This window comes from Pungitius pungitius, chromosome 1 (genome assembly GCF_949316345.1).
Source record: "Pungitius pungitius chromosome 1, fPunPun2.1, whole genome shotgun sequence".
Classification (NCBI taxonomy): Eukaryota; Metazoa; Chordata; class Actinopteri; order Perciformes; family Gasterosteidae; genus Pungitius; species Pungitius pungitius.
The window spans coordinates 31021339-31048963 of NC_084900.1; the positions used below are offsets into that span (position 1 = coordinate 31021339).

Sequence of the window (27625 nt, forward strand, 5' to 3'; positions counted from 1 at the left end):
AGGTATCTTATTTGTAGGCCTTGGTTAATTGTCTCAGTGGCTTTGGAAATTGTTTTGGAGAAACAGCTTGACTTGGATTTTGAAGTAAAGTGGAACACAGTTGAACTGATCACTCCACCCAAAGACTGTCAAGTCATTGCTGCTCCCTCTATAGGCTGCAATCTCCATCCATTGCCATTCATTAGAGGCTGATGAGATTTCAACTTACCCTGAAAGATATTCTCAGGGCCAAGAGGAGGAAATGGAGAAGGACAAAATGTGCTAACCCACTCCCACACAAACTCAGATGGACACGTGCATTAACCGCAGGCATGATGCACATGGAAAATACACATGCAGACACATGCAAACCCGCTTACATGTATGCACAGTTGAAGAGGCTCTCTAATGTGATGAGTGGAGACAGGCTGTCTGCCCTCCTTAAAGGCTGCTGCACAGTAAAACTGCCCTCGATGCTCAGTCCACAACACAGCACCATGTCCACGTGAAAAATACTAGATGGAAATGAATGATGTTTCATTTCGATATTCCAGCATTTTCTTCTACTTTCCCTTCCCAGGAGACGAAGTATGATTTGGTTCATGTATGTAAAATGAAAAAAAAGGATGGATAATAAAGAAACATACATAGAATATTAAAAACAAATTAATGTAGATCCAGATTTGAATTTATTTATACTTGAAATATAACTAAATATTATTTCTAGAGGAGGAACAGCAATGTTCATAAGAGCAAAGTCATCCCTACATAAAGTAATAATATTTCACTGGTAAGAAATATAGTTGTCAATAAAATGAATGAAATTCACGTTACAATTTGAAGAAGAATGTATTCTGTGCTTATAGTGGCTTTCTCAGCCATGAGAGAAGTGAAGATGAATGATAAAAATACCTCAAACAGTACTAAATTAAAAAATGACCATGAACAAGGATAAAATGTGGGCTCATCTTTAGTTATTTAGCACCTGGGCCTGTTTAAGACCAGGTATTGGAACATATGTACTGTACCTTCAGATTACTGTTATTATGAATGCGGTATTTACTTCTTAATTTACATCATTCTATTTGTTCTATGACCAAAGTAAAAGATCTTTTTTGATATTAAGGTTCTAAGGACAGAGTATGCTGTACAGATTGTTAACTTTGTGAGTTGTAGTATTAGTGGGAGGGATCAAGACAGAGACTCTCGCGCAGAGGAACGAAACTACAGAAAAAATCTTCTTTCCAGGTTAAGGATCTTTACTGGCAACAAATAAAAAAGACTTGGCTTTATAAAACAACTCAAAAGCAGCACAAGCACAAGCAGACTTGACTCGCTGGAGAAGGAGAAAACAAAAAAGCCTGGCAACAAAAACAGGAACAGAAAAGAAAACACTGCTGTAAAAAACAACCTGACATGGATACAGCCAGAGGTGTCAAAAGTATTCACATTCATTACTCATGTAGAAGTATAGATACTAGGTTTTGAAAATACTTTTGTAGAAGTGGAAGTATCCGCTCAAGCTTTTTACTTAAAAGTATAACAGTACTGGTTTTAAAACTATTTAAAGTAAAAAAGTAAAAGTATTGAAAGGGAAAAAAATGTCCATTAAGAATAAACAGTCCGTCAGTCCGTTACAATGCGGTGGGAAGGTGCCTTCAGGTCACGTGACCTGCCGGACGATGGAAACATGGCGACATTCAGAGAGGCGACGCTAAAACAACAGATCAACATGCCGTGTGACTTAAACAAAGAAAACAACATGACGGCTAAATGACACGAGTCAGAGACACACACGTTGTTCCCATTGATTAGACTGCAGTGTCTCTCCATGGTTTACTACTTCATGGGGGGGGCGCATCTCTTTTATAATGATGGGGAGCGGTCGGTTATCAAAATATTGAACAAATCCAGAGTCCCATAGTGTTTATTTCTAAAGCCTCGCATTAAGACATACGTCACTTTATTGAAGACGCTGCGCTACTTGCAGGTCGCTGTGTTGTCCCAGATCATCAATAAAGTTAGAAAAAACATGGACCACCGATCTGCCTCCTGAAAAAGATCCTTCACCACTTTACGCACCCAGCGTCATGTGAGGCGCATCGCTGATAAACCAATAAGGTGTCTGGATGGTAAATGTTTACACTTCTCATCCAACCACAATCAAATTCACGCAATCCCGACGGCGCGATTGATCCGGATAGTTTTTTTGTGTGTTTTTGAACGGTGACAAGCCGGAAAACCTTCCGAAATTAAATAGGAGTAACGAGGCGACTTTTTAAAGGTAAGAAGTAAAAAGTAGATATTTGCACGAAAATGTAAGGAGTCTAAGTAAAAAGTCGTCTGAAAAATAAATACTCAAGTAAAGTATAGATACCCAAAAGTTCTACTTACTACTTACTACAGTAACGAAGTATTTGTACATTTACTCACAATAAGTGCATGTTGCTTGTGATACGCCCCTTTTGTTCTTCATTATGTTTGGTACGCAGCACCTGGCTCTCTCCCTCCTTCCTCCTTTACTCCATCGATCCACTTCAAATGGTGTTGACAAATTCCAAGGAACTCAATTTTCACAAACTCACCTTCTCCAATCCGTGTGTCCTTGGTAGCGGTTTTAACCACCAGGTATTCAGATATCAAGGTGCCTGGAGTGTATTTGATAACAGACTACAAAAACTTTGGCCTTTCGTGGTCAAGATCAACATCACAAGATAATATTTGTTTATTTGGTGTCAGTCACACCTGCATCGCATATAAAAAGACTGTAATATAAAAGATATAAATTCTACTGTCTGTCAAGCGGATTGCATGTTTGCTAAAATATTGAACCAGAGGATCACAAAGCAACCAAATTGGTGTCTCTAGAGGGGATGGTGTTCATAGCCGTTATTTTCCACCAATTGCAGAAAATGAATCTATGAAAGTAGAACGGTGATGCCAGACAGCGAGAGGCTCTCTGCTCGCAGTCAGTAGGATTCACGGCTAATGCCCTAAGAAGCATGTCGAGAGATAAACAAAAGCGGGCCGCGCGGGTGTGATTGGGTTACTAAGGGCCAGCTTTCTGCTGTGAATATATTGAAGAACAGATGTGTGGAGTGAGTGTGCTTAATAATACAATAATATAATAATATTAAAATATTATATCAACTAAATCAAAACATGATGAATCCATGATGATACATAATATAACAATGATTCACTACACGCTGGTATAATAAAGAAAGAAGAAAAGTCAGGGGGACACTAAGGTTTGCAGGATTCATTAATGGTTTTCATGAATCACATTTCAAGACAATCCATCTCATGGATGTTGGATATTTTCCGTATGAAGAGGGAAAATGTTGGGAGCGGGTTGGAACAGCTCCTGTGAGGTGCATTTATCTGTGTACCAAACTTCACAGCAATCCATTGATCCACTTCATCCCAAACATGCCCTGCTGCATGCTGGTTGTATGGCGTTGCTAAGGAACAGGAGTTTTTGGTAAAGCTACAATTAGAGACAACAATGAAGAACAGATCGCAGCCAGAAGCCGGCCATTATAAATTAGTGTGAATGACAAACACAACAACTGACAATTTGAGTAAGATCGTAGGGAATGTGCAGTGGAAGGGATTGGCGCTGTGCTCCATCACCATACGCCAAACCCTATGGGGTTGACAATAAACCAGTTACAGTATGTGGGTGCTATGGCAACTGTGATTATGTGCATTGACTTCAGTAAATGGAGAGTTTCCTCTTCCTTTCGTGCACAGTGAGATTACCTCGTTGGGGCCCTCTCATTGCATTCATCAGTGCTAATCGTTACCTCTTAGCCCACCAGCACACCGAGCATAGACACAGGCTGGTACCGCTGCGTTTTCTTAAGTAAAGCTGAAGCTTTTATTGCATTTATAGGCCTTTGGTTAAGCCCCTGCCTACAGCTGGGAAGGTTACAAGAGTAGTGTGGATTCACAATTTTGGCTGAACTGTGGGAGACACATTTAAAAGAGTAATGACCAATTAGCTTTGATTGCAGTTTTTACAAGTCATAAAGTAATTTACTTTCCATCAAATCCATGGTCTCTGACTTTCAAAGTATCCCCATCCATTGTCGTTCCGCTACCGCCCCGTTCCTTTTGCCCTCTGTTTCATATTTCCTCTTTCCTCCGCAACCCAACTTGTACTTTATTTCACAGCTATTAAACCAGGAAATTTCCATCAGGTAGCACAGCATGGATTTCTGCAGGGGCAGGAGAGAAAGAACTTTTACTTAATGCAGCCTCTCTTTTCTCCTCCATCTCCACTCGCTTTTCTTTTGCAGCTGAACTCAACCTTCCCCCTTTATAGTTGATGATTCAATTTCCAATTTGTCCTGCAGTGGAATTTGCCTGGTGGGTGGCGCAGCAGTTTTGTTTGTACAATACTGGCCTTTGGTATTCATTGTAAGACAGCCTCACGGATGCACACATTTCAATATTCAATTCAGTGTCTGCGATTTTTTTACTTCACATGAAAGTCACATTGAGGTTGGAATCGCTCTTTCAGCTAAGCTCTTGTAAAAAAAAAAGGGAGACGCTCTGAAATATGTATAACCAATACATACCATTTTCTTTTTATTCAAGGAGTGAATCAAGAGGACTTTACTTTGGGACTTGAAGGTTGTTGGTTCATTGCACCTCTCAGACAGAAAACTGCAATGTTGAGCTCAAACTACCACGGACTACACGTTCCTAGCTGCAGGGGAGTTACTTCCACTGAAGAAGTCATATAGTTTACTCTATATTTCATATTGCATTTGAAACAGTGTACATTTCATTGAGTCAGTTACTGTTTACTATTTAAATAGCAAAAATGTGCATAGAAAAACATGACTTCCTGAATGTTCTGCAAACTGTCATGTACGAGGCACATCAAAGCCTTTCTCTGCGAGTCCTTTAGGGCCATTTGACCCTGTTTCCCTCCTATTTCCTTCCCAATGTACACTGTTTCTTATTCTCAGTCTCAGGAGATCCTGCAAATGACCAGATGTTTGGCAACGAAACAAACGGCTGGATGCTACCCTTTACTAACCATGTAAGATATCTTAGACAGGATTTGACGAAAGGCAGAAATCTATCCAAAGCTTTTGTTTTCTTGGCCAATAGAATATTTGTTCACAACAATATATCAAGCAAATATTCGGATTAGTGCAATAAAATGGTGTATCCTAACCCAGCAACAACATTTTCTTCTAAGGGGATCCCAAGTGTCTCCAGTGGTTCGATCTAAAGCAGAATTGTCGGATTCCAGGGTTTTCCCAGTAGAGCTGGCACACTTGGCGCTGTGTGAATAATGCATGGAACATATCATCCTATACAGGAACTTCATCTATATACAGTATGCCGCCAGGACAAATGTACTGTATCCGTCAATGCTCAGACCTTCATTTTTCAAAACAATCCATTAGCAGCAGACCCTAAGTAGTGTCTCCATTAGGTCCATGAGGAGATAATGGACCATCACTATTATATATAAATGTTTGTCTATTTCTCAAAAATGTGTGAAAAAGACGAGCGAGAAAACACAATATATACTAAGTATGCGCCAAAGGACAGAAACAAAGTTCAATGTAAAATTGGCACCAGTTGTGATTGCTTCAATAAAATGACGATTTGGGAAGATGTCTGCATCTGGTGAGGCATCGTGCACAGTCCCAGAGTGTGGCCTCCAATCTACCAGTAGTTTAATGGATTTGCAGTATTGCGGCGGTTTTACTGCTTATGTTGATATTGCACACATTGCTCTGCATAGGATTGTGCTTGTGTGTGCACGTACAGGGGCGCGCAGCTTTGGTATTCCTTACAGCAGCACCAGAGCCATGCACTGATGGATGGGGGGGGGGGGGGGCTCTTTACTTTACTGATGTACTGTGATCAATGCTAATGCAAGGGAAGAGAATGTGGCACAGACAGAGGCAGCAAACGAGTGAGAGAGAGGGATATGGAGAGGTAATGTGCTGCTTCTGCAAATCTCTCTTTGACCATCTCCCTCTCTCGGCCAGTCGTTTTCATTAATCCTCTCCTCTCAGTGAGTTTCCCACTCTGTTGATCCTGACAGGATCTGCATATGCTGCATTCTCACCAGCATCATCGCCTTAACTGATATGACACGGTGCTTCTTTGAGTAGCATATGCTGCGCAGGGCAACTTTGAGTAGATTACTATTAAAGATTAAGCACAGGGAGTTTAGTGTCTGCTTGTGCACATCCCTTTCCAGCAAAGGTCTTTAAATGACACAAACATGTTTGTCTAACTGTCCGGCTTGGCCTCTCATGTCGCCTAAATGTGGTTAAGGAGCTTTTATTTTTAGTCGTTTGCTGTTGTGAGTTAAATAAAACAGCAGTAATGCAGCTTCACTAATCCTCTCACACAACTAATCCTTGCAGAACACCGCTGTAAATACTCTGTGGGCTGCATTAAATCACTCAATCCCTCGCTGAGCGTTTTATTCTTATTTTGGTTCAGATTAATAGAAATTTTCATCTACGGGAGAGACGTTCTGTAAAATAACTGTGATCCCTTTTAGACTTTTGACATTTTCTCTGTGGCTTCTTTGTGTGTATCTTTGTACTTAAATGTGCTTTAGCCCTTTGCTCTGAATCCATGACCGAAATAACCATACATTCTTCCAGTATGAATGTATAATAATATAAGTATAATAATGAAATCAAATGATTTCCTTTTTTTTGCTGGGAAGCAATCAGGGGACCCCTTGGGATCCACAGACCACTGAGCAATTACACACACACACACAGCACCAAGACCCTTAAATTGGTTCACCTGTACCTTTCCGCAAAAAAGAGCTTTGCGCATAACAAAAAGAACACTGAATTTGTTCACAATACAATCCACTGGTGAAAAACCTTTATTAAAGTGAGCTGGGACCAGATTTGCTTGACAAAATCTACTTGTGTTACTTAAAACATTATTAAATCATAGATTTGTGACTCGAAAATGTGTTGTGGAATGTTGAACTGATGGGTTTTATGGAAATAAATAAATATGTACATGCAACGTACAGAGCACAGATGCTCAACTGGTACAAGCGGCACAGATGCTCAGTAGGTGCTTCTCTAGTTTGGGGGGTAGTTTTGAATATGGCAGCAGACAGAGTTAGAGCTTAGGTTTTGTCCTGCTGCGTCCTATTAGCTTCACAATGGTGGTTATTCAGTTTCCTTCCCGCTGAGTCCTATCAGACCCAAATCATCCCTCCAACACACACTCTCCTCACCATTTACAGTCTGAGCAGGCAACATAGCCTGCTTTCCCTTCGTAGTCTCTTTTTTCTCATTCCATCTCTTTGCCTTCATCTTCGTTCCCTCTCTCTTTGCATTTTTCCACCTCTGGCTGCGCTGCCAGCGCTCACACACACACACACACACGCACACACACACAAAAGAGTGTTTCTTTCGTCTGGTAGAGAGAGAGAGAGAGAGAGAGAGAGAGAGAGAGAGAGAGAGGAGAGGAAGGATGTAATGATCTGGCCTGATGAATGCAGTTACAGAGGAAGTGCTGACGCGATGGAAGAGAGGCCTTTAGAAAAGATGTGCTTAATGCAACAATCACACACAGAGCTCATTAGATCACCTGTCAAAGTTCAATGGCCAACGAAGCCATTTTAAAAATAAACAGAGCGTTGTAATACTGCTAACATGACTAACCAGTAACAAAACATGGCAAAAGAGGCCATGTTCTCCTAAAGAGGGCATTGATGGAGGTTATATTATTTTGATGACATGCTTGCAGTAGAATTTAGTTTAGAATAAATATATTTAATATAAGAAAAGAGCAAAAGAAAAAAAAAACTGGTTAGATAATGAAAATATCAACAAATTAATTTTAAAAAGTATGTTAATCGAAGGCAAGTGCCGGCATTGGTTGAGAGTTTAGAGTCTAGACCCCGACTTGCACCATCCACAAGATCAAACCGAGCTGGGTGTTGCGGCGGCAACATTTGTGCATCACTGAGACATCAGTTCCATCCTTCAGAAGGTTGTCAGCAGCTAGGAAAATGATCCGCCACATTTCCACATCTTTTTACGTGCTAAATCCCACAACAAGGTGGCCCTCGGAAGGCCTTTAATGCATCCGTCTGATGCTGGCGGTTTGGTGACTGCATGCGGGGCACATACTGTAGATGCGACCTCAGGTCAAGGCGGGTTTTTCCTTCCTCTTGCGTGGCCTCAAAGGAATTCGCAGAGTCGCCAACATTAGACCAACACAAATAGCAAATGACACTGGACTTGTGTGCTCCGAGTTAACAGCACGTTTTCATTCCCGGGGAAAAGTATACAGATACTAAGGTCACGCCCCTTAGCGTCTGATACCCAATCAAAAGGCGTATGTAACGGGTGGAATACGGACGTCTCACAGTGAGCCGGCGGTGTGTCGATAGACCGGGTAGTCTCTCACGGAGAGTAAACAGAGCCGTTTATCTCAATCCGTGAAACAACACCTCTTCAACAGAGCGGCATAATAAAACACCTACAGGACACACTCAAGCACACACGCACACGGCCACCTGTTGAAGTGAGATGCACAGAACTTGACGTTTACAAGTGTCCGTCCTCATTCCTTTGACAGGGAAAGAATTCAGACGGAAAGAAATCATCATCAACATGGCTGCGGTGCTATAGATCTCTCCTCGACTCTGTCTGTCTGCAAACAGACTGACAAAGAGGAAAAGCGGAGGGGGGGGGTGGTTTGGTTTTGGACTGAACTCAATCATTGTGTTTCTGTGTCTATACTGGTTTGCCGGAACGACACGGAGGCCGAAAGGCAGAGAAAGCAGGCTTTAGTCGTGCAAATGCAAGGAGGCATGGCTCCCCCACAACTATTCACATTAGAAACTGTAGGAGGGGATAGAAGATGTAAATACTCCCCCCGGCTGAATGGCTTTTTGGAATTCAGAGAGAGCGCGTGGGAGGGGAGGAAGGGGAGACTGAAATGACCTGGATGTCCCCCATGGTCTTGTGAATAGTCACCTCCAGTCTGCAGTTAACAATTAACACAGTTCAAAACATGAGGGCCTAATGCATGATCTCTCTCTCACACACACACAGGTTAATGCTGTGTTATTACACCTGAGCATATTAACAATTTATACTCAATTCACCACCGTAATATCTTCCCTCAAGCACAGACTGGTACAAATGGGGGGGGGGGGGTTCTGCTATGTCATGTGTTACCAGGTCCGCTCTTTCACACAGTAGGATGCAGGATGTAGGAGGAAGGCCCCGGTAGTGGTGGTGGTGGTGGTGGGGGCATGAAAATCAGTGACGTGGGTTCGCAAAGTTGGAGACAATCTAGTGTTGTATCAGTGAAGACGATTAGCACAGGGAGGGGGGGGGGGGGGGGTGTTGGTGGTGGATGGAGCAATCTGCACATGGAGTGGTTCAGCAGGCAGCTGGCCACAGTTGCCCCTTTGCTAAGGTGAAGGAAAGACAGGACCAGTGAGTGGATTTAATTAGAAAGATGAGTGTTTGAGGCTGATTTTGTTTTCTGTGCAAACAGACCAGCGTGTCTGAATGGGTTTGGGTCATTTCTGGCAAGGGATTTCATCTTCACAACTCAATCCCAATGAGCCAGAGACCAGTTGTTTCTCTCCCTATTTGTGTCGGGAAGCAACACAGTGACGAAACATTGCGGGTCCCCGAGCTGAATGTGTGTGATAGAGCAGCGTGTTTGAATGTGCTGTGTGGAGCGGCCTCTACTCGCGACAATGTGCTGTGGCTGATGTTTTACTTTAGGTTCTTCTGGTACACAAATGCTGGAAATCACCTTATTCAACTGCTTCAACTTTCATTCACATAGTTTTGCAATTTTGGTCGATAACAACAATTGTCCCAATTCTTTTTGTGGTAGTTTATTGACCCCCATCATACTTTGGAAGTGGAGACCAGTGTTCGCTTGCAGTTTCCTCTTCTTTTAAGCGGGACCACACAAATTTGATATCACATTATATACACGAAAGGGAATTAGTAATAAAAGCTGCAGCTTCCCATTGGCTTAACGAGTGTTAGAGGGAGATTCAGCTTATCGCCTTATTGCCTTTCTGGCCGCAACTTTACTATTTGGGTTTATCCTCACTCCTCTAATGTTTAGCCACAGCTGGCAGCTGTGAAAGAGCTCTACAACTCCTCTGTACACAACGTGCTGAGCACCAGACACACAAACCATGATGTTCTCCTAACCCAGCCTAAACTTAAACAAAAAAGCAAAGATCGTAGAGGTTATTCTTTATCATTATTATTTTTTAGTTTGTATTTGTGACAGTTTTTACAAATACAGTATTTTTCGGTTTAAATTAAAGAATTTCTTCTCACACATTTTTAACAAATTGAAAAAAACGTGGAGAATAGGTCATGTGACGAGCTGCGTTCAGTTTGTTGTTTTGTGGTCAGTCAGCCTGCCAGAGAAGCTGATTGTTTTGTTGTGTTTTGGGTGGTATGGAAGGACCTCAAATCCTTTAAATATGCCCAATTCAATTAAATATGCTATATCAGCATGAAGTAACAGGAACACCATGAATAAAGCTTCAAGTAATACTGACATGTTTGAGAAAAAAAGGAGAAAAAATGAAGTGATAATTTGCTTAAATGGTTTCAAGGGTCATTTGTTACTACACAAATTGAGAATTTATAGATCTGTGGAATATTTTTTTAGTTTTGCCTAATTGATACTTATACAATAAATCATAGAAATGCTGATTGCTTAAAATATTGTTCCAATTAGAAGACTCTTTTGTGAAGCCAAGAAGAACAAGCCTCAAAGATGAAGGCATGTTGCAGTACTGGACTCGGATTGGAGCCTAAAATAAGTGTGTCATGGCTCTGGACGCGTGCCACGTGGACTCTTCCACTTCCTTCTCGTGTGCTGCTGGTCTCAGGGTTATAATTACAGAGAGGGACATTAGTGTGTGAGAGCAGTGAAGCTTCTCCGCGGGTTGATATTGTTCAGTCATCCACACACACACACACACACACACACACACACACTATAAGGGAACCAGCATTAAGCATTCAGTATGAATATTAGTCACATCCAAAAGTTAATTAATGGTGTAAACAAATAAAAACGTTAATACCATTATATTTCGTTAAAGAAATAGATATTATTCCCCCCCCCATTTATTATGCATCTAGAACTGTGGAAGAAAACATAGGTACAAATAGTGAAGCAGTAGAAGAGAGGTGGGATGGAGTTGTAAGAGACGCAGAAAGCTTTCAGGGAGAATAAAAAACGGGATTTAGGAATAAAGGTAGTGGATGAGTGTGTCTCTCATTCTCTTGGCAGGCCCTTGAAACAGAATTTTAATTTGCTCTGTGTTACGATTCATAACGAATGGTGCCATCGACGAAGCCAATATGATCTGATTATTAACAAAAATACATGGGCCTATATGCCCTGATAAGCACACGCAGACACACAAACACACACACACACTGAGAATTGTACTTGAATTCTCATTTCAAAATATGCTTTGTGAAAAGAACGGTGAATACCTAAAATGTGTACATTCTAAACATGTAATTAATTTAGTGCGTCTGTGCACTATGGATGAATTCAGTCATTTAAAGCATAATTATTACTGATTAATTTATTACTATTATAATAATTATAGTCATTTCTCCGATGCCTAAAACACAAGCATATTGTTTAAATATTCGTACAATCTAAAAATGCCAACAAGAAGAGTCGTTTATCTCACTGATAACAAGTCCCTTCAGACATTATGCTAATGCACAGACCCAATCATTATTCTCCTCGTGCTGAGTGTTTACCTACAGTTATTTACTGTCTTTTATTTATTTTATAAGAGCCAAACTAAACTGTGAAAACTTAGTACAATCAGTACCAAATCCCTTCATTGTCTGCAATGGCGTCACGCCGCAATGGCTGCTTGTGTTTCCACTGAAGGTAGCGGCTGCTTTGTGAACTCAACATAATAAAGCAACGTATTGAATGGCGAGGAATCCAAACATGACGGCTCTTACATTGTCATGAAAGCTGCTCCAACAGAGCACGTGATCAAAAGGCTTCTCCGCCTCCATACAGAGAGTGCTCCACATAGGTGGACATGTGTCTCATTGACATGAATCACACAAAAAAACAATGAAGAGAGCGTAATCTTAATTGGACTCTTTGTGGTTTTAAAACATATTCTGAATTAAAACATAGAGTCGATATGTTTGTGATGCTCGGGGGATGTTCTCCTTAGTTTCACAACATAAATGTAGGTGGTAAAAACGTTGTCTTTGCTTTAACCCCACAATTTGTTTGGGAGGCTCGACATGAGGAAAAGTTCTACCAGCACCCGTTCAGAACAGAAAGTAATACAGCAACATTCCTGGGCCTCTTTTTACCAAACATGTGGAACTGTGGCTACTTGCAGGCTAGCCAGCTTCTACCATCGGTTGTGGCTACTTAAGGATATGAAGAGTAACGCTCTAGTGGTGATGCTTCCGATTTGGCTGATGAGGGTTATAAATAGTAAAAGTGGACGGAGCAAAAAAGGTGTATGTGTGTGTGTGTGTGAGAGAAACAGCCCCCCCCCCCCCCCCAGTGGTGGGAATGACACTTAAAAGAAGTACCCTGCTGGGACCAAGATCTCTGAGCTGTGTGTGTGTGTGTGAGTGGTTTTGCATGCACATGCACATGCACACACACAGACACACACACACACACACACAGGGCAATCTGTCCTTCTCCTAACACAGCCACTGCCGTGTTAGGAGAGGCAGAGATAACAAGTCCCAGTGCCATGCAGGGAGATGGGAGGGAGCTTGGAGAGGTGGAAAGACACAAACAGTGTGAGGACGAGACGCATAGAAAGTGTTCAAATTCTCTGATTTAGGGTCTGTGATGGAGGACAATTGTTTGCTAATGAGAGTGCTGTGCGAAGCTAGCAAGTGAGAGTGGAGGGAAAAATGGGGTGCTGGAGTGGTTAAGAGAGATTGGAAAAAGGAGGAGTAATTTATGAAATGGTGAGATGGATGGAGAAGATGAGAAGGAGGAGAAAAAACGAGTGCAGAAATGAAGTGTGAGAGAGATTGCAGAATAAGATTTATAAAAAAGAAAGGGTTGCAGTTGGCCCCTATTGATAATGGATGTTTTAAGTGTAGTTTAGTCATTATTCTTTCTCTCTCTCTTTCTCTGCAGCCAGCGAGGCTATCACATTTTGATCTGTGATGCTGGTAAACATTTCATACCCATTTTTCAACCTTCTCTCAAAGTGAGAATGATGAAGTACGCAAGCGCTCGTCAACGCTGCTCGAGTCCATGTTTTCTGCTTTCGTAACTTTTAAACTACGGGACTACGTAGTGGGAACATGTCAAACCAAGAAGGAAAACAACAATGTCTCCATTATTGCCTCCGTTTTGTTATTGCAAGCCAGAGTGGTCTGCAATGCAAATATATATTTATATATTTATTTATTTATCTATATACATTCAGAACAAATCCGCCACAGTACTGTCTGAATTGTTGTAAAATAGCACGTATTGAGATTAATGTCGATGCAGATTGATGAGCTCACACAAAATCAAATGCTGCCAGTTTCCACTTTAGCAAATCACTGTTAAAAAAAGGCCTTTGACACATTGACTAATGCATTGTTTTTCTTTTAAATCCATGGTCAGAATGTGTTTTTCAAGATTTTCATATTTAAAAGCTTGATTTCAAAAACCATAACCAGACCTTAGACCTGATGATTACTGTACAGCTGTGCACCTTGTAAAACATTACATTACATGTCATTTAGCTGATGCGCCCCCATCACCCAAAAAACATGAGCAGCAGCAATCACAACAATTAGAATAATGCAACCGAGAATTAGAACAAGTCCAGCGGTGATCATTCAGGCATTCTGTTATATCGATCCTGCTCATATTTCTCCAAGTGCTCCATAATGACGAAATGCATTGCCTCCTATTTATATAAATTTACTCAATAAAGCATCAATGAACTTTTACATACCTCCAGTAAAGTCCTCACACATTTCAAATGTGTTTTTGTCCGTTCAGCTTAGCGCACCGCTGATCTTACAAATGCTGAGTCAATTACTATTGCAAGTGTTATGCCTAGGAAGGGGATCGGTTAGAAAATAAATAAATAACTGAATGAATAAATGAATAGGTTGGGTCAAGCAGGGGTTCCCAACAGGTCGCTGTCGCTAAGGCACCAAAATCACCAAAGTTTTGGATTTCAAATCCATCAACCATCATTACAATAAGGACCAATAAGGAAATAAATGCACATAACACAACGATGAGTCAGACACACAGTGGGGGAGATGTTGGACGGCACTTTTCCCTGAGATCTTAATTGGACTGGGCTTTGCAGAATTGCTGCTTTGTCTTTTTCTCATTAAAGGAGCAAATTAAGAACTTCAAAACTCTCTGTTAGCCTGCTTAACATATTCATACTCTTCATGTTCGGCTTGCTTGCCTCACTTTTAAACACTCTACGCACTGAGCTCAGTCATTGTTTTGTGCCTTGGTTTTCATCGCCACGCAGTGTGCACCTTTTGTTGTAATATTGGCAGACTCTCTTGTAATGGAAATAACCGTAAAACACAGACACACACACACACACAAGACTTTGACTCTCCCAACTAAATGCTCACAACCACCAAGAAAACAAATAGAACAACGTAACCAACGCTGCACAAACGCAAAGCAGATTATATATGCTACAGTATACATGGCAGGTACATCCAAAACAATTGGGCATGCACACACACACACACACACACACAGGATTCTTGCACACAGTGCTTCTGTCCATTGTTTGTTCTTGACATTTTAAAGAACTTGATGAAAGGCTGGTATGAAAGGGCCATGTGTTGACATCATCACAAATCTTCAAAAGATTTCTTTGTTCCTTCTCTCTTTGTTAACTCAGGGGACTTCCGTGCCCGGGGTGGACTTGTAGTTAATTAAGCACAGGGCTGCGTGATTGAAGTGTGTGTTTATAAATCATGCACACAAGGATGTACCTATAGAAAAGGGGAACGGGCTTCCTATAACTTCATAATATTAATGAAAATGCTCTTGGAATTATTGTGTCGTATGATCAAATCAATGCATTTGATGCAAACATTGGTTGTTTTCTCGCATCCAATTACAGAGATACCATTTTATTCCCTGTGTATTACAGAAGGGCCACAAGAAACTCAGCATGGATTTTTATACAGATCCTCCTAAGAAACTGTAGCTTCCAGATTGCTATATTTGGATGTTGCAATGTGCGAGCATCCGTAAGCTTACGGGTGCTTTGTTTGACTCGGCCCGCATGGAATGACTTTAAATTGGATCGTTCTGATCATACATCTCTTTCATTCTGTCTCACTATTCAGTCTGACACCATGTTCATGTTGCCATTCTTTGTTTGACAAAGTGATGGTTTTTCTGTCAGAGTCCGTTGGCGTTGAATTTCACATCCGCCATGTCAGACCTATTGAAGTGTTATTATTTATGAAAGGCGTGATCATGGCAATAACTTCTGCACACTTAATGATAACGTTTTATACAAGACCCCTTGTTGGATTAAACACTAGTGTATTAGTGTATTAGCACTCTCTCTCTCTCCCTCTCTCTTTCTACATTCCAGTGCATGTGAAGGCAGGGACGTGTGAGGTGATCGCTGCCCATCGCTGCTGCAACAAGAACAAGATCGAGGAGAGATCTCAAACTGTCAAATGCTCCTGCTTCCCTGGACAGGTAGCTGGCACCACCCGGGCCATGCCCTCCTGCGTCGATGGTAAGTATTACTTGTTGTCTATTGCACTCCCCTAAATAAGAACCACAACTGGTTTTAGTAGTCTGACTTGGTTTGATCCTTTTTCCCTTGAATTTCTTACTGGTGCCTGCTCGGGATGTTCCAATGAACCATTAGATATTCTAGATCCAACACAAACTGTTTTACCCATCTGATAAACGGGCCCTTTAACTACTAGCGGTTACTGTAGCAGTGACAGGCTGTTTTGAAGGGATGTTGGCTGAAAATGACCCTAATTTTTAGTTGATTTATTACCTCAGTATTGTTCTAAACATTGGTTGCAAGTCTCTAGTTTAATTTCTCCCTACAGCATGATGTTCACTAATTAAACTATGGCCCCCCCATTAGAGTAAAATAGACCATAAAGCGAGGTATGCTGCAGGGCGTAGATACCTCGGGATTGACAGATCGCTATCAGTCGGGCTGTGCTTTTGTCAAACAACTTTCACCACTTTACAGTGTTTGAGTTCCTGAAAAATACCTAATTTGGTAAAAATGTCTCATTCCTCGAATGGCTATTAACTCAATACACAGCAGAGATAGAAGAAAGAAATCCGGACTATTCTGAAAAGTTCAAGCAAGCTCTACTAAAAAGCAAATAACACTAGTGACATTTAAATGTAAAATAACAGATTCTAATACATCAAAATGACTTCTTAACAGAAGCAGAATAAGGAAAATGCTCCATGAGGAGGAGTTCAGGTGATCCTGCTATTATGTTGGGCACTTTAGTCAATGTTGTTCCACCATGAATAGACTCCCAAAAAGAATTAGGATCTCTTCAAGCTGTTATCCTCCTGGAGCTGAAAATAGATGAAAGGTCGATCCTGCACACCCAAATGTGTACTTGTACTTTTACACAGAAATGAGCCATGTTTCATAGTAATGCTGATAAAAAAAACCCCATGGCTTCTGTTTCTTTGTCCACAAAATCAGTTTCCTGCACCCACTGCAGCTATAAGAGTAGCCCTCACAAACCACAGGCTCTCATTGTTATTGATTTTTTTAGCAGCACTTTGGTGCTAAAGTTACATCTTTTATATATTTTGATCTATTACACTGCACCATATTATATACACTCATGTTTTGTTTGCAAAATCTTCATCTGAAAAGTAACTATCAGATAAATTGAGTGTGAGGAATGATTTCTTACATTTCTTCGAACTTCAATACGTTGGAAGTGCTCACAACTCTATCCACTTAAAAGAGTTTACAAACCATAAAACTCTTAAATTGCCTGAGGATAATACATCAATGTTGAGCTGACACAAATTCTGACAGACCACATAATGATGACTTAATGAAAGTCGGCTGTGTATACTCGCACATCTCTGCTCAAAGCAGTTATCTGCAAAATCTCATTACTAAGAAATCCCCTGAATATTCCTCAGACGTTACTGCAAAGTTTGACTATTCAAGAAAAGTATAGCAGAGTCTCTTTCTTGGGAATTTCGTCACTGGCTGTTTTTTGCTTAAATATTTAGTTTCTAAGTTAGATTGACAATTAGTGAAATTCTTGCATAAACAGTATTACCTGGTAACTGACTGTGGGCACACAGTGACAGATATAAAAAGGATAATAGGAAAATGTTTCACACATTTGCACGTTTTATTTGGCTTCTTTTACTGTGATATAAAGAAAACTCACAAATGAATTTTGATATGAATTGAAAAGTGTACAAATTAACTGTAGCACCCTGAAATATAACATCATATCCCAGCTGCTTGCATATATTTTTTTCTACATGGATTTAATATTGAAAATGATCCTTTACGTACACAGTAATAACGAGCGTGTGATCTTAACTGAAGCGGCCACTCTACTGAAGAAACAACATTTTCCAGATGAAGACAGAGACGCCATGTGACCATCAAGTTCTTCACAACGTTTTCATTTGTTTGAGCTTTCAATGGCGGCCTTTTAATTACATGATCCCGCTGCACCCTATTCTTGTTGTATTGGTGCCAAACTGGAGAATTAGTGATTCCAACTAGAGATGCAACGATTAGTTGACTAATTAACTAGTAGATTGACAGACAAGTAACTCCCAATCATTGTCATGCCAGAATGGTATCAGATTGGTTCTCTGAATCAGTGTATACACAAAGCCCAGGTATCACTCTCAGTACTGGGGTTGAAAAAGTCCAAATAGTTCATATTAAACTGAAGTAAATCAAGATATTGATGATTAGAGCTTTAATACCAACCATTCATCTTGATGTGCCAAACTTCTGTTACCCGCAGCAACAGTGGAGGAAAACACAAATGAATTCACATTTTGTTGAAACTCTCAAATAAAAGATGTTGAAACAATCAGAAACATCAAGTCTTTGTCTGTCCCTAACAAAATATTTTCTGCCCTCTTCTCTCTCCCCCCGCCAGCCTCCATTGTAGCTCAGAAGTGGTGGTGTCAGATGCACCCGTGCATGGATGGTGAAGAGTGTAAGGTTCTCCCAGACCTCACAGGATGGAGCTGCAGCACAGGCAACAAAGTCAAGACCACCAAGGTTGGTGTTCACACAACCTTTCTATCTGTAATATCTCAAGTTCTCTCTCTCTCTCTCTCTCTCTCTCTCACACACACACACACACTCTTCTCACCCCTCTCCACACGCGCATTCAATACACGGTCAGACATCAAGTGACCCACTTCCACTTGTTGTCGTGAATCTCGGCTCCATCCCCTACCGTTGTATCCTTTTTTCCTTACCTCCATTTCATTCTGTGTCTAACCCAGTTTTTCCTGCTTTACCGTCTCATCCTGCCCATCTTGGATCTAACACAGACAGAGCCTCCCAAAAAAAAACAAGGCCAACAGCAACAAGAAAAATAGCACACGTGCACCCCCATGCATGCATATACAGGCACACACACACAAAGAACATCACAATTCCCTCCCTGTTTCTAACTTGCCCTGCTTACCGGTGTCTGACTGGCATGCCATCTGACTTTCTGCAACAACAAAAACCTGAGAGGGATACGCCAGAGTGATAATTGTCCTTGGATGTTTTTTACGCTCCGCTTTGCTCATAAAACATTATGTGCAGTTTATAAATGTGTGTGTACTTGTATTTCCTCAATTGGCTTCTATATGCATGTGTGTGTGTGTGTGTGTGAGTGTAGGTGGGGATGTACATGATAACGTATACACCTGCCGGCCCAGCCGCGCCACCTGTTGGCTTATCCACTCTGCAGACTCATCCACTCTGCAGACTCACCTCTTGTCACTGTATGCTTCTGTTTCTAACCTCCATCCTTCTGTCTGCCTTCTAACCTTCCATTATTCATGGCGGGCAGAGACCTTTGTTTTCTGCCTGAATAATTGATTGAAGGCGTGGTCAGTGGAGGGAGAAAGAGTACAAGACACGAGCAGGAACCTCTCTCTTTCCGACTCTTTTATTTCCTAAAAACCAGGTTGATCTCACACCCTCCAGTTCTTCTCTAAAGCCCCCCCTCACACTCTCAAATACTTTTCTGCTGCACTGGCCCAAGCTCAATTTTGTGTTAGGCTCGTCCTAAGTGTTTCTGAACTTTCCAGATTCACTTTTCAAATCACAGGGAGATAAAGAGACAAAGATGAAAATAGAAAAAGACAGCGCAGAGTTTGGGCTTCAGTGAAGAAAGAGGCACACAAGGTTTCAGATATGAAGATGATGTAATTTCTGATTATGTCTGTGCCGTTTTGAAGTCAATTTATATATCTGATCTCAAGCGTTTAGTTTTATCAAACCCAAAGTGCGCATTCATAATTTCCTAAACGAGATCAAAGCAAACTAGATTCAGCCAAGCATCACTTTTCCATCGACTTTGTTGTGGTTTGAAAGACTACGAATATTTGCTGTCTCTTCCATTCAGGGCCTTGATCAACAATCTGTGTGTGTGACTGTTATGTCTGTGTGTTTGCCTGATGATGAAAAGAGGGATTTTTTTTTCTCCTGTGGTGATACGTTGAGATCAGGATACGCGGGCATCCGGATCAATAACATCGATCGCTCTGATATAGACCCATTGAGACTTGCTCGTAAATTGAAATTGACGATACAGTGAGAGAGAACAGGACGAGAGAGAGAGAGAGAGAGAGCAACAAAGAAGCAAGATAATATTTTAAAAAAGAATAAAAAACACATGGACGGGTGAAGGGAAGATGAATTAACTTGGTCCGGTGACAGGGAGCTTATGCTTGTGATTCTGGGTACACAGAGCAGGCGAGGCCACAAAAGAAGGCCTGGCCTCCTCCATCCATTGCTGGCTGGGAGCAGAGTGAAGGAGGAGTGGAGGAGGGCAGAGGGAGGAGAGTGGGAGGGAATGGTAGACAGTTCGATCAATGCCAAATAATGTCATATGGATGCAGACGGACACCGCCGCGCTGCCAAGCCACTGAGCTGTCGTAGGCATATGGGTGTGTGTGTGTGTGTGTGTGTGTGTGTGTGTGTGTGTGTGTGTGTGTGTGTGTGTGTGTGTATTAGCGAGCAGCAAACAAATGACACGCTGTATGTTTCACTTACTACATAGAAAACTTGGTTCAGACAACATATTCATCAAGCACCTTTGATAGAAAACAATACTAACACTGACTCGACATCTGTGTAAAGTAATTATATGCAGCTATTACATTCATCAAATAATACACAAGTTTAAATAATGGATAATAATCCAATGTTCTGTGACTAAGTGAGTCATAAAGAGGACACAGTAGGACTGTAGTGGACATCGGCCTTTTGGCCATCTGGGCAGGTAATTGTATAGACACTTGCAGACATGTATGTAAAAATTGTGAAATAGGACAGGAGAAACTGGCCCCTGTGGGCCTGGAAGGACCTACACATTCAGATCCAACTACCTACATCCTTTCCAATAAGGCACAGAAACTGCCACCTACAGGCGTGATTGAACAGGCAAGGGGCTGAACACCTAAGGGGGCTTGGAAGCAGCGTAAAGCATGGAAGCCACAGAGAGGTGCGTGCACATAGTGAACTGGCGTAACTACACACACTTGCAGTCCCTTTGATCGGGGGGACAGGGGTGGATGCCTGAGGGCGATGTGGGACCGGGACCAGGAAAGGTGGCCCGGGAGCCATCGGAGGCAGATACAGGAGAGCGGTTTCACGGCCGCACCAGCTGGGAGATTACGCTCCTCTGAGCTCTCTCAGGTGATTGCTGGCCTTCACACTTTGTTTAGCTGGCGCCTGGTTCAGACAAAAGGCAGAGTCCCTCGCCGGGATGTACAGAGGGGAGAGCAGGTGCAGGGGAAGTCACGGAGAAACACAAGGAGAACAAAAGGCATGCAGCGAGAACAGAGTCACACTCGGGGAGACTGGTGTAATACGTGCACAGGCGCTCCTGTAGCTGCAGAGACACTGGCGTCCGTTTGGTGTTTGGCCCGCCTGAGAATGTCGCCTAATAGCTTGGAATAAACCAGAAGCGAGTCCATGAGCAAAAGAAAATGGAAAGGTGGATAGACGAGATAGAGAGGGCATGCGATTAGAGCAGCCGCCTCAACAAACAAAGTGACATGGCAGTGGTCCAGGTGCTGAGAGTGAAACATTGTGGGCCACGATTCAAGCTGTCTAGTTGATTCTCTTGCCAGTGGAGGAAGGACAACGGGTGAGCCACGGTGTTGGTGCTCCACCACGAATAACTTCACCCTGTTTCCAAATGGCAGAGCGTGCAGCAGGGCGCTGCATACTGCCATATGTTCTACCAAAATGGGTTGCGTGTTTTAGGGTTCATGATGTATTTTTTTAAGGATTATTCTTGAGTGACCCATTGTCTTTTTCTTCCCGTTTCAGGTGACCCGATAGTCCTGCCCCGTCTCGAGGAGGGCAGAGATGGCGTTGGAGTTACTTAAATATCACAATGGACCCATCAGTGGTGAGGAAGCCCGCTCAGACGGACAGCTATGAGGAGCCAGTCATTATTACATATTGTGAGGATATTCAAGAGGTGGAGGCTGAGCAGGAGACAGGACTCTTACACACCGTCTTGGGTCACCTTAAAGAAAACTGGGATTTCTTGGTCCTTTACCGCACAGGACCGCATCACCCACAATCCTTTACGGCTTCTACAAACAGCAACTTCAACCAAGTGAGCTATGACCTAAACAGCACTTGATTATATATATAAAAAAAAAAAAAACTTTCTTTACAACGATCTGTGTTCTTCAACTCTCTTCTACGGCTTAGTTGTGTTCCATACGCATAGTGGGAATAAATGGGATCAGGTCTGTTGACAGCTATCCCTCATTATAAATGTCACTACAAAAAATAGGGGGGGGGGGGGTTGCATCCAGAATGGCTGTCTCATGATGTCGAGATGACAACTTTAAATTTAACTGTGCCACAGATGACATACCTGATGCTGTCAGATCTGAAACTAAACCTTTTTATTTTTCAAGATCTCACCTCCAAAAGAATATTTTACCTTGAATCATTTGTGGCTTACCACATGCCATTTTTTTCAAATGGGGAGACGGTTTGTCAGTCTTCTTTTATTTCTTTTTTTTTTGACAAAGGACAAAATCCTGTCCAGGTGGGATTAGACTAATACCAAGTAGATGTTATGAAATATTGAACCATGTTAACGTGTAAAAAATGCTCCATGGAATCAACAGGGCTAAAAATAAAATGACGCTCTAATGGTTTTAATATCTGTGTTTTCAAACGCCTGTTAACCGCTATTGAGTACATGTGTCAGTATTATATGAAATGAATAAAACCTTTCAAAAGAAAATATACATCTTCGCTTTTTTTATCCCTGAAAATGAATGTTTGAAGATTCAACCAACAACTGGATGCTTGGACGTTAAGCATCATTGATAATGTCAGTGTGTTGAGTTCCAGAAAACCTTATGGAAACTCAAAACTTCCTTATTGTTTTTTAAATTTAACTGAATATGCAATGATAATATAGTTGTGTCACAATTCTCCTAATTCACCAGTCTATACTAAAGCTAAAATCAGTCATTTAAGTTTTCTATGATTCTTTACAAAAGGCCAGATGTGAGCGAGTGTGACAAAATTGCAAAACACTTTGGCCATATGGTCTAATTTAGGTCATTCATTAAAAGGTAGTATATATAACTTTTATCCCTGTCAGTTGTAAAAATAGAAAGGCCACTAGGCCATTATTATCATTACTTCCTCAGCAGAAGGCGACAGTGTTTATTTTCCTTTCATTTCTTACAGAAAGGTCTCATTGCATTTTTTGAATAATGAATAGGTAAAATGTCTACAACAGGCAAATAGCTTACTTTAAGGTAATGAAAGGGCGGAGGAAGAAGACAACATTGTTAGTTTTGAAACTGTATAACATTATGTCAACTATATAAAATATGAGTCCTCACCCTGTCTTCAACGGGACATGCCGTGAGATCATTGAGAAAAGTTTGGTGACTAATTTATCAAGTTAAAAAAGTACCAGTACTGTAGTTCCCATCACAGTTTGGCCATTCCACATTGCTTCTGTCTCAACGTATTGTAGATTATTCAGTCAGAGAGATTGGAAAATGTATCCAGAACAGTGGGATGAATTGTACTTTAAGCATGTAGCTGCCAGTCACAGATGTTGATGCTGAGTAGCAGGATGCCGGCTTCTAACCTTGATGAAGGAGAAGCAACAAGAGCGCTCAGACTAAGAAAGTTGCACACATGATGTTCGGCGTGGGCATCTTTTCTCTCCGTGACACACGGAGGCATTTAAGCTGCCTTTCTCTAAAAGGCTTTTCTGATTTGGTTAATCTCCCAGTAGATCCTTCCACTGAGCCTCAGTCATTCTGTGTGTGTTTCATGGCCTGGGCTCTTCCTGAGCCTCAACGCGTCGTTAGTGCATGTCATTAAAAGATTATACAGAATAAACCCTCATACTGATTCTCACATTTACACGCACATGAGGGGAGAAACTGAAACTGAGCATGGAACAGACCGCTTTAATTACACCGAGAAAAAATAAATGTATCAAAGAGTCTCGACATCAGAATAAGGCGGCCTCAATTTTAATGTATTATTGTTATCTTTCCGCAAGGTGTTTCTCAATTATCAAACTACAGGAATTGTATGCCACTGGCGGCGAAACTAGCTATCAGGAGAAGTTTGAACAAAAGTAAACTGAAAAAAAGAATTTTCAGTATTTTTTGAAGGAGTGCATTGGCACACGGGGGCCCATGTGTTGCTGATGAGCTCACTCTGCTGCGGCCACTTCAAACACCTTCATGGGGAGCAGCCACCCATCTTAGCCCTCCCCCGACGGGTTTCATACAACCTTCCGGCTCTTCCATTGAAAGAAAGTATCTGTTCTGCCGTGCAGTGACGCTAGGACTCTGTAACTGCCATGATAACCAGTTTGTTGGGATTACTCAGGCTCACAACAGAGGTATGCAAGGCCTTTCTTTGAGACGTAGTTTTTATTTTGAAGTGAGGCAGAATTTGTACTCCACAATAATACATTCACTTAAATCCTGGGGAGGGTGAAATTCATTTCATGGAGCGAACCTGGAGTTGACAGAACACAAGACCGTTTTCTTTTTCATAGCTGCCAGAATCAAAATGTTAAAGCTACAAATAGACTGCACCATAAACACATTTTTTGACAATTGCAGTTTCTAGAGTAAACAAATTTGGATATGACCATGCTTTTTTCAGGTCAGGCTATAAGTTGAGGATAACTCAACTCGTTAGTTTAGCATCCAGCTTTCAGGATCTTAATCCAGAGGTTAAGTGGACTAACCATGGATTTCCCTGATATCTAATCTTAGATTAGATTGGGTTCTCTGTACTTATTATATTTATATTCATGCTGCTCTTCTCCTCTGTATTGTTTGGAGGAACCAGGCCTACTGCATCGCCGATGCTGCCTCATCCAACCACCTTCACAAACACTCGAAACAAGCCCCACTCGGTGCCGACTCCTAGCTTCTCATTGCCATTTCATCCTTATTATACTCAATTCAATAAACCAAAACTAAACGTAACACTATTATGTTTTTGTTGAACTTTTATATCTTTTCATTAATCTTCCCAACTGAGGACATTTTCACTGGCCAATCACATGATTCATCAACAGTGGCTCTATTTCCAGTTCGGTGTGCCTCTTAGGCTAATTAAACTTCACTTAGCAAATTAAGTCATAATTAAGAATGTTAATATACAATATTTAATTATCATTACAGTCATAGTGAAATGAATCACTAAACTCTAGAATTTGTTGATGATTAAAAGAAAAAGCAATTCCATATTTAATAGAGATATGTTAATAACTTGACACGTTTGACATGCATGAATATTAACACCAATGATTTAGAACAAGTGGGATGCATCTTGTGTTGCCATTCACAGCATACAGCACGGCGCCAGCAGACGCATGCAGATGAGAACATGAACAGCTGTAATCACTCTTTTGTCCAATATGAATCAAGCGGTCTTTGGTGAAACCTCCACGACAACATTAAAGGAAATGAAGAGTACAGATGTTGCAGTTGGTATAAGATATAGTTTCTTTATCCTAGTGCTAGTTTTGGTTCATATGCGTAGAGATTTCTTGGATTGACACTCAAGTTATTCAGATAAACAGCATATTTGTGACGGATTGAGTCACGTCTGAATTGATGAGTGCATTTTATGTTATTTCATCAAGTAAGAGAGTGATCAGTTGCAAAAGCTGGTACATTTTGCCTATTTCCAATTTTTTTTAAATGTGAAAACTCCCACCTATAAAAATCATCCTTTTCATGGTTACTAAGAAAAACGTAGCTTTTAGGCTGATAACAGAATTGGTTGGTAACTGGCTACAAATGAACCCAATTGTACCTACAGCTGTCAACGCAAACAGCAGTGCATTGATGTGGCACTTATGTACAAATCACACCCCAATGCCACCGATGGACACCATGCAAGGGTTGGCCTGACCTTTGGGGTCAATTTTGTTGTTCAGCGCCTGGCCAATGGACACTTACACATGTGAACAAGAGGAGCTGGAGATGACACGATCAACAGAGTTATCCTCCTGTGCTACAACATCAAACTCTTTACACTTTACAGTCATTTTAGAAAGTTTATGAGAATTGGAGAAATACATCATAGTTGATATTCAGTCCATGCACACAACATTAGCCTGTTGAGGGCCTCACTGTCGCTTACATCACACACGTAGAACCAGACAGCGGCGGTGTCCCACGGGCATTTATGCCTTGTATCCTAAAAAACAAATATATATATATACACTCACCGGCCACTTTATTAGGTACACCTGTCCAACTGCTTGTTAACACTTAATTTCTAAGCAGCCAATCACATGGCGGCAACTCAGTGCATTTAGGCATGTAGACATTGTCAAGACAATCTCCTGCAGTTCAAACCGAGCATCAGTATGGGGAAGAAAGGTGATTTGAGTGACTTTGAACGTGGCATGATTGTTGGTGCCAGAAGGGCTGGTCTGAATATTTCAGAAACTGCTAATCTACTGGGATTTTCACGCACAACCATCTCTAGGGTTTACAGAGAATGGTCCGAAAAAGAAAAAACATCCAGTGAGCGGCAGTTCTGTGGGCGGAAATGCCTTGTTGATGCCAGAGGTCAGAGGAGAATGGCCAGACTGGTTCGAGCTGATAGAAGGGCAACAGTGACTCAAATAACCACCCGTTACAACCAAGGTGGGCATAAGAGCATCTCTGAACGCACAGTACGTCGAACTTTGAGGCAGATGGGCTACAGCAGCAGAAGACCACACCGGGTGCCACTCCTTTCAGCTAAGAACAGGAAACTGAGGCTACAATTTGCACAAGCTCATCGAAATTGGACAATAGAAGATTGGAAAAACGTTGCCTGGTCTGATGAGTCTCGATTTCTGCTGCGACATTCGGATGGTAGGGTCAGAATTTGGCGTCTACAACATGAAAGCGTGGATCCATCCTGCCTTGTATCAACGGTTCAGGCTGGTGGTGGTGGTGTCATGGTGTGGGGAATATTTTCTTGGCACTCTTTGGGCCCCTTGGTACCAATTGAGCATCGTTGCAACGCCACAGCCTACCTGAGTATTGTTGCTGACCATGTCCATCCCTTTTTGACCACAATGTACCCAACTTCTGATGGCTACTTTCAGCAGGATAATGCGCCATGTCATAAAGCTGGAATCATCTCAGACTGGTTTCTTGAACATGACAATGAGTTCGCTGTACTCAAATGGCCTCCACAATCACCAGATCTCAATCCAATAGAGCATCTTTGGGATGTGGTGGAACGGGAGATTCGCATCATGGATGTGCAGCCGACAAATCTGCGGCAACTGTGTGATGCCATCATGTCAATATGGACCAAACTCCATGAGGAATGCTTCCAGCACCTTGTTGAATCTATGCCACGAAGAATTGAGGCAGTTCTGAAGGCAAAAGGGGGTCCAACCCGTTACTAGCAGGGGGTACCTAATAAAGTGGCCGGTGAGTGTATGTGTCTTTTGTTTTTAAGGCACCATCAAGTTTGTGTAGTACGCATGCAGACAGCTATAACCCTTCTGTCGTCTGATTCTGACACATAGGTTAAGACATGAGAGGATGAGGAGGAAGTGCAAAGTGGAAGTGGGAAGACAAGTAATGTTGGGGAAGCCTTGTGATGTTAGTGCGAAGTGACGGCCTAAAAATAATACGGCTTCCGTTGTGAGACCTGGACACAACAGAGCAAAGCTGAGCAGGTTACAAATGAACTCAACAGATCGCTGTGACATCAAATTCAGCTGAGAGAGAGTGTGTGCGCATGTGTGGGTCTTTGTGTGTGCACGGTGGATAGCACACGAGAAAGTAAAGCATGTGTGTGGGACTGATAAGCAGCACGGGCCCAAAGGGTTCCTTACGCCGCCGT

The 27625-nt window shown here is 41.7% G+C and overlaps 1 protein-coding gene across 1 annotated transcript in view; it reads left to right on the plus strand.

The window, feature by feature from the left end:
• Positions 1 to 22509, plus strand: part of LOC119223225 (chemokine-like protein TAFA-2) — a 52558-nt gene extending 30049 nt beyond the window's left edge. Inside the window, exons 3-5 of the mRNA XM_037480403.2 lie at positions 15614 to 15763; positions 18165 to 18289; positions 21572 to 22509. Of these exons, the coding sequence (XP_037336300.1) occupies positions 15614 to 15763; positions 18165 to 18289; positions 21572 to 21583 (287 nt within the window). The 3' untranslated portion in view covers positions 21584 to 22509. The remainder of the gene's footprint in view (positions 1 to 15613; positions 15764 to 18164; positions 18290 to 21571) is intronic.
• The last annotated feature ends 5116 nt before the right edge of the window (positions 22510 to 27625 follow it).